General features: G+C 44.4%; 1 protein-coding gene across 1 annotated transcript; it reads left to right on the forward strand.

Moving 5' to 3' along the window:
• The first annotated feature begins 6,292 nt into the window (after nucleotides 1-6,292).
• LOC138873163 (uncharacterized) lies at nucleotides 6,293-9,203 on the forward strand. Its single transcript, XM_070151603.1, has 4 exons — nucleotides 6,293-6,553; nucleotides 8,350-8,622; nucleotides 8,697-8,824; nucleotides 8,894-9,203. Exons 1-4 carry the CDS (start codon nucleotides 6,293-6,295, stop codon nucleotides 9,201-9,203), a joined length of 972 nt encoding a protein of 323 aa, XP_070007704.1.
• Nucleotides 9,204-11,924: the final 2,721 nt, after the last annotated feature.

The raw sequence follows: 11,924 nt of genomic DNA on the forward strand, positions 1-11,924 counted from the left end.
GAGGGTATTCAGGTGGATCCGAAGAAGATAGAGGCAGTCAAGAACTGGCCTAGACCCGCATCAACTACAAAGATCCGTAGTTTATTGGGTTTGGCATGCTATTATCGTCGGTTTGTGGAGGGGTTTTTATCTATTACAGCCCCGATGACCAGGTTGACCCAGAAGGGTGCCCAATTCAGATGGTCGGACGAGTGTGAGGCGAGCTTTCAGAAGCTCAAGACAGCTTTGACTATGGCGCCGGTGTTGGTTTTGCCCATAATTTCAGGGCCATATATTGTTTATTGTGACGCATCTCGTATTGGACTTGGTGCAGTGTTGATTCAGGATGGCAATGTCATTGCTTATTCTTCGCGATAGTTGAAGATTCATGAGAAGAATTATCTAGTTCATGATTTGGAGTTAGCAACCATTGTTCATGCGTTGAAGATTTGGAGCCATTATCTGTATGGCGTGTCATGTGAGGTGTTCATGGATCACAAGAGTCTACAGTATTTGTTCAGGAAGAAGGAACTAAATTTGAGGCAGAGAAGGTGGTTGGAGCTATTAAAAGACTATGATATCACCATCTTATATCATCCGGGAAAGGCCAACGTGTTGGTCGATGCTTTTAGTAGAAAGTCAGCCAATATGGGCAGTCTTGCGAATATTCCGATCGGTGAGAGACCGCATGCTTGTTCGTCATTATTTGAGAATATTCGAGATCGGCAGTATGATGATCCTTATTTGTGTGTCCTTAGGGACACAGTGCAGCACATAGGTGCCAATCAGGTTATATTAAGAGATGATGGAGTTTTGAGGATGCAGGGTCGAGTTTGTGTGCCTAATGTGGATGGACTTCGAGAGTTGATTTTAGAGGAGGACCATAGTTCTCGGTACTCTATTCATCCGGGCGCCGCTAAGATGTATCAGGATTTGTGGCAATATTATTGGTGGAGGAGGATGAAGAAGGATATTGTTGCATATATGGCTCGGTGTTTGAATAGTCAGTAGGTAAAGTACGAGCATCAGAGACCTGGTGGTTTGTTCCAGAAGATTGAGATTCCGGAGTGGAAGTGGGAGCGTATCACTATGGACTTCATTGTTGGACTCCGAGGAAGTGTGATGTAGTGTGGGTTATTGTTGATAGGCTGACCAAGTCAGCACATTTCATTCCTGTGGCAAACTCCTATTCTTCAGAGAGGTTAGCTGAGATCTATATCCGGGAGATTGTTCGTCTTCATGGCGTGCCTATGTCTATCATTTCGGACCGAGGTACACAAATTACTTCACATTTCTAGAGAGCAGTTCAGCATTAGTTGGGCACACGGGTCGAGGTGAGCACAACATTTCATCCTCAGACGGACGGGCAGTCCGAGTGCACTATTCAGATTTTGGAGGATATGCACCGAGCTTGTGTCATTGACTTTGAAGGCTCGTGGGATCAGCTTTTTCCTTTAGCAGAGTTTGCCTACAACAACAGCTACCAGTCGAGCATCTAGATGGCTCCTTATGAGGCTTTATATGGTAGGCGGTGTCGGTCCCCGGTTGGATAATTTGAGCGGGGAGAGGCTCGGTTGTTGGGTACAGATTTAGTACAGGATGCCTTGAACAAGGTCAGGATCATTCAGGATAGGCTTCGTACAACTCAGTCCAGGCAAAAGAGTTATGCCGATCGTAAGGTTCGCGAAGTGGCATTCATGGTCGGCGAGCGGGTGTTGCTTCGGGTGTCACCTATGAAGGGCGTGATGAGATTTAGGAAGAGAGGAAAGTTGAGCCCTAGATTCATTGGCCCATTTTAGATTCTTGATCCAGTGGAAGCGGTGGCTTACAAACTTGCGTTGCTGCTGCATCCAGTGTTTCATGTGTCCATGCATCGGAAGTATCACGACGATCCATCCTACGTGTTAGATTTCAGCACTGTCCCGTTGGACAAGGACTTGTCCTATGAGGAGGAGCCGGTAGCTATTCTAGACCGGCAATTTCGTCAGTTGAAATCGAAGAGTTTCCTTTATGTTCCTGTTTATTGAAGAGTTCAGCCTGTTGAGGCAGCGATCTGGGAGTCCGAGTCCAATATGCGGAGCCGATATCCCCATCTTTTCTCCAACTCGGGTACTTCTTTTCTTATGTCCGTTTGAGGATGAACGGTTGTTTTAGATGTGGAGAATGTGATGACCTTTTCACTCGTTTTGAGAGAAATTCTACGTCCCGAGGCATTAAAAATATCATTTTGTCCCACCTCGTTTTGTGTACACAGTCCGGGCGCGGTGCCGAAATTCTTTTATGTGAAAACTAAGTAAAATAAGGAATTGGCTTTTAAAATGGAATAAAGTTAACTTTGGTCAACATTCTTGGTAAACGGACCCGGGCCCGTGATCTGACGGTCTCGTAGGGTCCGTAGTAAAATTTGGGACTTGAGCGTATGCCCGCAATCGACTTCCAAGGTCCCAAGCCCGAGAAATAAATTTTTAAAGAAAGTTATTTTCTAGAAAGTATAAGAGTTTTTGGAAGTGAGAAGATATTTGAAATTGATGAAATTGGGTCCGTATTTTGATTCTGGAGCCCAGTACAAGTTTGAAATGATAATTAAGATGAATTTGTGAAGTTTGGTATGAATTAGAGTCCGTTTATTATAAATCGGACATTTATTTGAAAAATATTTTGGAAATTTTGATGTTCTTGAGTGATCTCATGAAATTGAGGCTTAATTCATAGTTGTTGATGTTATTTTGATGATTTGATCGCACGAGCAAGTTCGTATGACGTTTTAGACTTGCGTGCATGATTAGTTTGGAGCCCCCAGGGCTCGGGTTAGTTTTGGATAGGCCTCGGAGTGCATTTAGACTTAGAACATGACAGTTGCAGGTTCAGAGAAAAATTACACGTCTCTGAAACCAGGTTTTGCGATCCGCGGTGGAGCTCCGCGACCGCGGTCCCTTTTATGCAGTCCGCGGTGAGGGTATGAGAAGAGTATATAAATGGGACTCTTCAGCTATTTGTCAATTTTCAAAACCCTAAAACATAAGAAGTGATTTTTCAAACACTCTTTCTTCCCCAAAACACTAGTAAGTGATTTTTAACTTATTTCTTTCACTACTTAACTTTTATTTACAAGATTTCATCCTAGAATATAGAGTTTTCATGGCGGAATTAGGAATTTTGGGTAAAACCTAAAAATATTGAAATTTGGGGATTTAGACCGCAAATTGAGGTCGGATTCCAAAACCAATTATATATCCGGGCTCGGAGGTAAATGAGTAATCGGGTTTTGGTCAGAATTTCGGGTTTGGACCAAGCGGGTCCGGGATCGATTTTTGACTTTTGGGGAAAAACTTTAGAAAACCTATTTTCATGCATTAGAATTGATTCATTTAGCATTTATTGATATCGTTAAGTAAATTGTGGCTTGACACAAGCGAATATGGAGTGGAACCAAGAGGTAAAGCGGTAGTTGAGGCTTGATTGTGTTCGTGGCTTTGAGGTAAGTGTTTGGTCTAACATTAGCTTGAGGGATTAGAAGTCGTGTCCTATTTGCTATGTGTTAATTGTTGAGTTCAACATATAGGCATGGTGACGACTATCTATACGTTGGTGTCAAGCATGCCCGTGATTCTTATGCTAAGATTAATGTGACTCCGTTTCATATTGTTCATGCTTTATATGATGATTTCTATTGTTGAACAAGGCTTGTGGAAGTATTAATTATAATTGATCATTGTAGAGCATTGGCTCAAGTTGAGAAATGAGTTGTGAAGGAATTGTGGAAAAGAGAAGAGGTTTATGATATTGGTTCCCTTGCCGGGATGTTATTATTCATGAAATTGTGTTCGTTGCCGGGATTTTATTGTGATATTATTGATTCCCTTGCCCAAATTACTTTGTTATTGTTGTCTGGGTGAGGAAGAGTGTAAACCACAAAAGGTGATATCGTGCATGATTTTGAGAGTGTTAAAGCACAAAGGGTGATGTCGCGCCCATATTGTGAGGTAAAAGCACGAAGGGTGATGTCGTGCCGCACGATGTACAATTCTGTACCATGATATGAGTGATAATGCACGAAGGATAATTCCGTGCCATGCTTATGTGAGGTAAAAGCACGAAGGGCGGTGCCGTGCCGATTATATTAATTCTTATGGTGATGACGAGGGTAAAAGCACGAAAGGTGATGCCGTGCACTCTTCTTTGATTTCTGATTCTTGTTGATAAGTGAATTATGGTATCCTTTACGTTTATCTGCTATTTCTTTTCCTGTTGTAACTTGTTGTTCCCCGCAGCATGTTTCCCCCATCCTATCCTTAACTGTAAATTTCTGCCTTTATTTTTCTGATGTATATGATTTAACTGCATAGGTTTATTTTGTAGTCCTATCCTAGTCTCGTCACTACTTCGCCGAGGTTAGGCTAGGCACTTACCAGCACATAGGGTCTGTTGTGCTGATACTACAGTCTGCACTGTATGCAGATCCCGGTGCTGCAGCTTTTGGACCGCAGTGAGGTTGCTACCTTCAGTCCATCAGGCGACCCGAGGTAGTCCTCCAAACGTCCGCAGGCCTTGGCATCTCCTTCTATCTTCCCATTATGTTTCTTTTAAGTATTTCAGAAACATCTTGTATTTTTCTTTCAGACCCTTATTGTAGTACTCTTAGACAGTCTATGAAATTGTGACACCAGTTCTGGATAGTTTATGTTTAAGGATTTGTATCGGTAATATTTAAATTGTTATATTTCGTTCTTCCTCTTATTTAATTTCGATGTTTATATAAAATGTTAATTCACCACTGTTAAAGGATTTAAAATGAAAAAAAGGTAAAATATTTGGAATGATTGGCTTGCCTAGCTTTCACTAGTAGGCGCCATCCCGGCTCTCGAGGGTAGGAAATCTAGGTCGTCACAAGTAGCCACCATATGGTTCCCCGACACGGTCAAGGACCTCCCCGGCTGGGTTAGACTCTTAGACTCCACCTCCTCATAGAACAAACGCTTTTGGCGTGATTTGGCCAAAACTCGATGGGAGGCCAAAAATCATGGTACGCCCTCATCATTGTCACTTCTAAATCCCTTATGAATAGATTTCTTGGCGGTATGTGTGACATTTTACGCCTTTGCAGGCCTCGGTCAAGCCATTTCAATGAGACCACCTCCTCCTGGCAAAGAGGAGACTCAAAAGCCCGCCAAAGATTGAAAGAGAAAGAAGGAGACGCCGACGGAGTCCCCGAAACCAAAGAGAGCCAAGGCTCGAAAGCCCAGGGATGATGCAACGGTCCTAACTTCGGCAGCTGGTGAGAGTCTTCGTGCTGGAGACGAAGACGGTGATGGTTGCCCACTGGTACATAGGGCAAGACGAAGCGCTGATGCTTTGAAGTTTGCCGGGCAGAAGACTGCCGACTCAGAGGTGGCAGATGTGGTCCCACCTCATTTTGAGGAAACCCTAAAGGAGGGTTTGGATGCAGTCCCCGATCCGACCATTGAACAGGATACAACTCGTACCGATGAGCACTTGGTTGGCACATTCGGAGGATCCAGCTCTGAGGCCCCTCGAGGGTGAGAGGAAACCCCGATAGAGGTTGATGCCTTAGGCGATCTTCAGCCAGGCCCGTCGTTTTCCCCAGGGAAAATACGGAATGCCCAGAATAGGGAGACTCCCGATGTGGGGGCATCCCAGGGAGAGGATGACGCATTTGGAGATTTCTTTGCCGGTATTGAAGAGAATGATGATCTCGATGCCCCCATCGTTCTTGAGGAGGCTGCGAAACTCCAAAAATAGGTGATTTTGACATAACCTTTGTGCCTTGAGCTTTGATCTTTGTTTTTCTAACTTCTTTCCTTCGTGCTATAGGTCACGATGATGTACGACCAGGCCTTCTCCAAGTTAAGAGATGAACTGACTCATAGTGAGGAGGAGTTTGAGAAATTTGCTATGGAGTGGAAAAAGCTAAAAACTCTATACACCTGAAGGGAGGAGGAACTGAGCAGCCTTCGAGCAAGCTCGGAAAAAGTGCTCCAAGAGCGGGCCAAATTCATCAAACAGGTAGTTCGGTATTCATGAGCTTGCTTTTTGTTTTCATAACTTGGTATTTATTATCTTGACTCGGCATTTGCAAATTGAGCGAAAGGATGCCTTAGCAAAGTGGCTTCGGGAAGAGATTGTGGCCAAAGATGTCGAGATCCCTGAGCTGAAGCGGTGCAAGGATAGCATGGCCTTGGAAAGGGATGCTCTCTGAGGGGAGCTAGCCTCGACCCAGGGTCTTCTTCAAGGTTCTAAAGAGGAGGCTCACAAATTCAAGGTGTTTCATGATGAGTCGGATGCCGCGTTATCCATGGCCAAGTCTGAAGCTGATGCACTCTTATCCTCATATCAGGATGATGCTACTACAACAAATACTCGAGCCAGGGAGATATCTGAAGAGGCCGAGCTCAAACTGGCTCGCGCCCTTGCACAAGCTCAGGTAAAAGCTCGGAGAAAGGCCTTTAAGGAAGTGCATGCCAATGATTTTGATCTCTCCGTCGAGATCAAAGAAGCGAAGGCCTTGGAAGAGGAGTCAACAGCAGCAGCTCCGACTACTTCGGACGAGGGCTCTGTGAGTGGATCAGGGAGTAGCGAAGATGAAGACTAAGCCGCCTTTGCTCTTTTTACTTCTTCTTCTTTTGTACATGGACTCCGCGTGGGAGTTTTGTAAATGCACCTTTGTAAATATATTTTTGGAATGTAAACGATTTTCTTGTTTAATGTCTTCAAAGTTTTGCCTTTTAGTGTTCATGCCGAAGTCAAGCTTCGAACTTGAATTTAACTTCCTCGAGCTCGGTCTCGGAGTAATAGAGACCCTCTAGTTTGGGTTGTTCTGGTTTCGATTGCATACCTTCCCTAGGTCGAGTTGGTAAGGACTCGATTTGACCCCTCGATGCCTCGAATACGGTGTGATGACGTTATTCATATGACATGACCATGAAATGACCGAAATGGCCCCTTCGGTACATTTCCCAAAAAGTCATAATTGCATCGTGAGAGCTGATTGGCTATCAAAGTTAACGAATAGTCGATGCTCTTCTTATATATATTTGCTTTCCTTTCATTGAGGGCTTTACTGCTTTGTGCAACTACCTTTCGCTATAGAGTTTCTTTTTTGCGCTAGTTCTAGTACCGCATCAGACCAAAGCTTTCGCTTGAGTTTTCATCTTCCCTTTCTTGTTTTGAAGGAGCTATGGCTACCATGCCCAAATCCGCTCACCAGGAAGAGGGAAGTCTGACCTCTACTTCCCGCCCGATCGGTGGTACACCGCTAGCGTTTGGTGAGCTAACTTCGAACTGTTTCGTCTCGATGAGTGATTTTACGATAGAGAAACCTCTCGACGTTCTGGGCCATTGAGAACATGCATCAAGGTTCATTAGATCAATAGAACAGAGATACCTCGAGGCTGTGAGGAGAGACTGCGGATGGGGAGAAAAGGTGAGGCTACGGGTACTTTCTCGGGAAGAGGATATTATGGCCCACGTATAGGGGTTTTTGAACGTGTACACATACCTTTTTACGTTGGGTCCTCTCAACCGACTCGTGCTCGAATTCTATCGAAAATATTGAGTTACTTTGGATCAGATCAATCCTTCTTTCTAGAGAATTGTACTGATGATGAGATTTTTTGCTAAAAAGGCCGGGCTCGAGTTAACTCTTAGCCATCTTATCAGATTATATCGGCCTTTGCATCATCGAGGTCTAATTACACTACGACGCCGATCCACCAAGATCTTTATTTTTAGTGATGATAAGGACAAAGATCGAGGATAGATGAATCAGTTTATTCAAGTGAGGACTGTTGATATTATTCCTGCGGAGTTCCTGCCATTTCCCGAGAAATGGAATTTCAAGTGTAAATGATATACTGCACTCTACTATTTTTGTTCTTGGTGGAGCCAAACTCCGTAAGGGCATTTTCTTTCCTTTTCTGCAGTGATCCCATAGATTCTAAATGAGGTCCCTAATTTGCGGATTGGGCCCGCAAACTGGCGGCCTCTTTGACTTATGGCAAGCGCAATTGGCGAAATTTGTCGAAGGGCAAATGGGAGGCTAAGAACCATGGTATGTGCTATGTAGTCTTTCTATTTAGGACTAATTTCCCTTTCATACACTAATTTCTTTGTTGTAGGCATCGGTGAGTTTTCTGAGGTGAGACCATCCCATTTTGAGGAGTAGGAAAGACCTTCGATTTCTGAGACAGGGAAGGATAATAAAAGGAAAAGGTCCTCGAAGGACGAGGATTCCCATAGCAAAGCAGGATCCGCCCAGGGGCGCGAGAAGGATGTTGCCGCTGACGAAGACCTCATTTTTTCGGTCGTTCTGTGGATATCAATGCACCCAAAGAGGATGATTCTATATTGAAGGCTCAATCCAGGAGGCCTCCCAAGACCGTTGAGCCTGCTGGGCTCGAGGCCCCTAATCTCGAGGGAGAGATTCCACAAGCGAGGAAAGGTGAAGGTCCTTCATTACCTGATTTGGCAGCTGGTTCTCGGACGTCGGGAAGTACTTTGAAGGGAATGGGCTTCGATGTATCTCCGCCCAATCAGAGCTCCTCGAGTTGTTCTATCGAGGCCGATGAGACCGAGCCGGTAGATGCGAAGTCGACCTTTGAGGAAGCTCAGCGGCTCTGCTCTATGGTGAGTTTTGAAGTTATTATAACTTTTCCAACTTCATACTCTCTCCTTTTTAACTGAACTTTTCTTTCTCATAGGCCTTCGATAAGCTCAAGTCCGAGTTGTTTCACTGTGAGGCTAAGTTGCGTAAAGCCTTGAATGGGGAGAAATCTCTCAGGCTTCTTTGTGATAAAAAGACAAGAGAGCTGATACATCTTCGATCAGAGTTGGACCGAAGTCGTAATTACGAAGGCAACCTCGAGAAATAGGTAACTTTTATTTTGAAGGAATACAGGCTTCTTCACCCATCTTCGGAAACTAACATTTCGGTATCCCAGTTACAGAGAAAGATAGAGACGTTGGAGCGCCTTCGGGGCGAAGCTAACCAGATCAATTCTGAATGCAACGACTTGAAGGCACAAATAGATGTTCATGTTGTGGCCAAAAGGAATGCTTTGGCTAAGGCCTCTGCCCTCGAGATAAATCTTTGTAATGCTCGAGAAGGCGACTTGGTCCAGACGAGCAGGATTGCTAAGCTTGAAATAGATGTTTTGAAGATGAAGGCCGAAGTCGTGGATGCTCGAACCGAAGCCGAAGAGGTCTGAGCATAGGCCGATAAGAAGGTGGCCATCTATCTAAAAGATGCTGCTGAAACTTGTACGAAGTTGAGGGGGTCTTCTAATCGAGAGAGGAGAAGCAATGAATATGCCCGGATCAAATCCCGGAGGGAAACTCTCGAGGAGATTCATGGTAAGGGCTTCGATCTCTCAGATGAGATATAGCAGGCCAAGGCGGATGAGTTCGATGCCAAGTTCCTTGTTTCCGATCCTGAAGACAACAAGGAGAGGTCCGGTGAGAGAGCTTGTCCCGAGGGAGCCGATGGAGACATAGTCCCCGAGGGTGGAAAGACTAAGTTCTCGAGGGTAGACTAGGTTTTACTTTGTTGTTCATTGTATAGGGCTCCCTACAGGAGTGTTGTAAATGTATCTTCATACCATTATTTATAATAAAAAAGGAACCCTTTGGTTTTCCCTTTATATGAATTTCCACTTGCTTGTGTCTTTGTTTATGTTTTGAGTGTTGATGCTTGTCGATAATTAGTCCGATTTGTTGGACATTAAGATAGGAACCCTTAGGTTGTGCTAGATGAGTAATTGGTAATAGTTGACCGTTCAGGGATTGATCCTCGAATCAAGTTTTGACTCAGGCTCATTGACCCTTAGGTTTTCAACATATTGGCCCTTAGACTCTTATATATTGGCCCTTAAGCTCTTACGTATTGGCCCTTAGGCTCTTACGTATTGGCCCTTAGACTCTTTAGGCTGGCCCTTGGGCTCTTACGCATTGTCCCTTAGCATTTTTAGGCTGGCCCTTAGGCTCTTACGCATTAGCCCTTAGGCACTTTTAGATTGGGTCGATGCGACCTCTAATATGGCTATAGTTTTCACCATTTCAGCTGAAGACTTTGAAGTTTTGATTATGCCTTGGCATGTTTTGTATTTGTCCGACTCTTCGATGGCTCAAATAAGAACTTGGATTATGAGTCGATATGTGACAATAATTGAGTACCTTGGGAGGTTCTCTTGAAGGCTGATTTTTTGAAGCCTTTTTGCTGAAGGTTGATTGTCTCTAAGCCTTGTCATTGTTTGGAGCTGATATGATCGAAGCTCCTTTGCTTATGCCAGGGGTAGCCTGATTAATCAGTTCTTTTCGAAGTATTTTTGAAGTATTTGAAGGCCTTTAATTTTATGGCGGCGGTTGGACGTCTTCAAGCCGTGTTAATTTGGCCGGAGCCTTTTGATATGACCGCAGTCTTTATGTTCGGTCGTAGCCTTTAGTCCCCAAGTGAGATGACCTCGACGTCTATATCGAGGGTATGCCTTTTTAGAGGTCTTACAAGTTCGATATATAGCCTTGGTATTAATATCAGGGTTATGCCTTTTTGAGGTCTTATAGGTTTTGGTATGCCTCGTTGAGGTGTTACAGATTTAGTGTTGCCTCACTGAGGGCTTACGAGCTCTTACGAATTTGAGTTTTCGATGGTTCGATGACAGTCCCCGAGTATTCGAGAGCTTTTTTGCCCTCGAGCCGTCTTATGAGAAAGTAGTGAACTTCTTCGAGGCACAAAGTGTTTTGATAACAAAAGAGGCTTCCTCAATTACTTGGTATATGCGTACATGTTTTTTGCCTTTAGAGGCTCGATTATTCTACATGGACATGGTTCATTTGACCGTTTGGCCCAATACAACATTCTCCTATCGAGGTTCTCCTAGGCATAGTTCGATTTCTTTGAAAAAGTGACCTCCCGGGGCGATGCCCCTTAGTATTTGAGGTTGATCGAAGAGAAGCCTCGAATACTTGATGAGTCTTCTTAGGTAGCATATGGATGTTGCCTCGTTAAAAACCTCGCCGATAAAACCCGTTTGGGATAAAACCTAGTCTAAGGGAAAAAAAGCGCAACGCATGCTTTAAAACCTAAGGTCTTCGAGTTGGAGGGTGCTTCGATTCCTCTTAATCGAACACCTGCAATAAGTTGGTATAAAACATAAATGAAAAGGAAGAAGGTTGTACCTTAGCATTGATAGCGTTAGAGCTTCAATCTATTTTAATTGCTTACTCCGAGGATGTGGCACGACCCTTTATTCACTCATTCGGGTGGAGCCGAGAATGTAGGTTGTGGTTGCTATTTGGCTGTTTGCTTGTCTTTTGGCTTCTTCGATGCAGAGGGAATTGATATCGGTGCTACGTTGTGCACCACGAACATCTCTCTTGCTGTGTGTTGCTCCCCGTACACTGCTTTTACTCCATCCTTGGTTGGAAACTTCATCATTTGATGAAGGGTTGATGGCAGTGCCCTTATACTGTGTATCCACGGCCTTCCAAGTAAGGCATTGTATCTCATGTCACCTTCGATGACATGAAACTTGGTATCTTGGATTGTACCAGCCACGTTGACCAGGAGGATAACCTCTCTTTTCGTTGTCTTACTCGCCATGTTGAATCCATTAAGGACTCGAGAGGCGGGTACGATCTGGTCGAGCAGTCCGAGCTGCTCGACCACCCTCGACCTGATTATGTTGGCTGAGCTACCTGGATCCACGAGCACACATTTAATTTGAAACTTATTCAAAAGAAAAGAAATTACCAGTGCGTCATTATGAGGCTGAGACAAGGTCTCGATGTCCTCTTCGCTGAATGTGAGAGCATCCTCTGGTATGTAACTCCGAGTTCGCTTTTCCCTGGTGATGGATATTTTCGTTCGCTTGACAACGGGTGCCTGTGGGGCATCGACCCCTCCAATAATCATGTGGATGACGTGTTGTGGT

This window comes from Nicotiana sylvestris, chromosome 7 (assembly GCF_000393655.2).
Source record: "Nicotiana sylvestris chromosome 7, ASM39365v2, whole genome shotgun sequence".
NCBI classification, from domain to species: domain Eukaryota; kingdom Viridiplantae; phylum Streptophyta; class Magnoliopsida; order Solanales; family Solanaceae; genus Nicotiana; species Nicotiana sylvestris.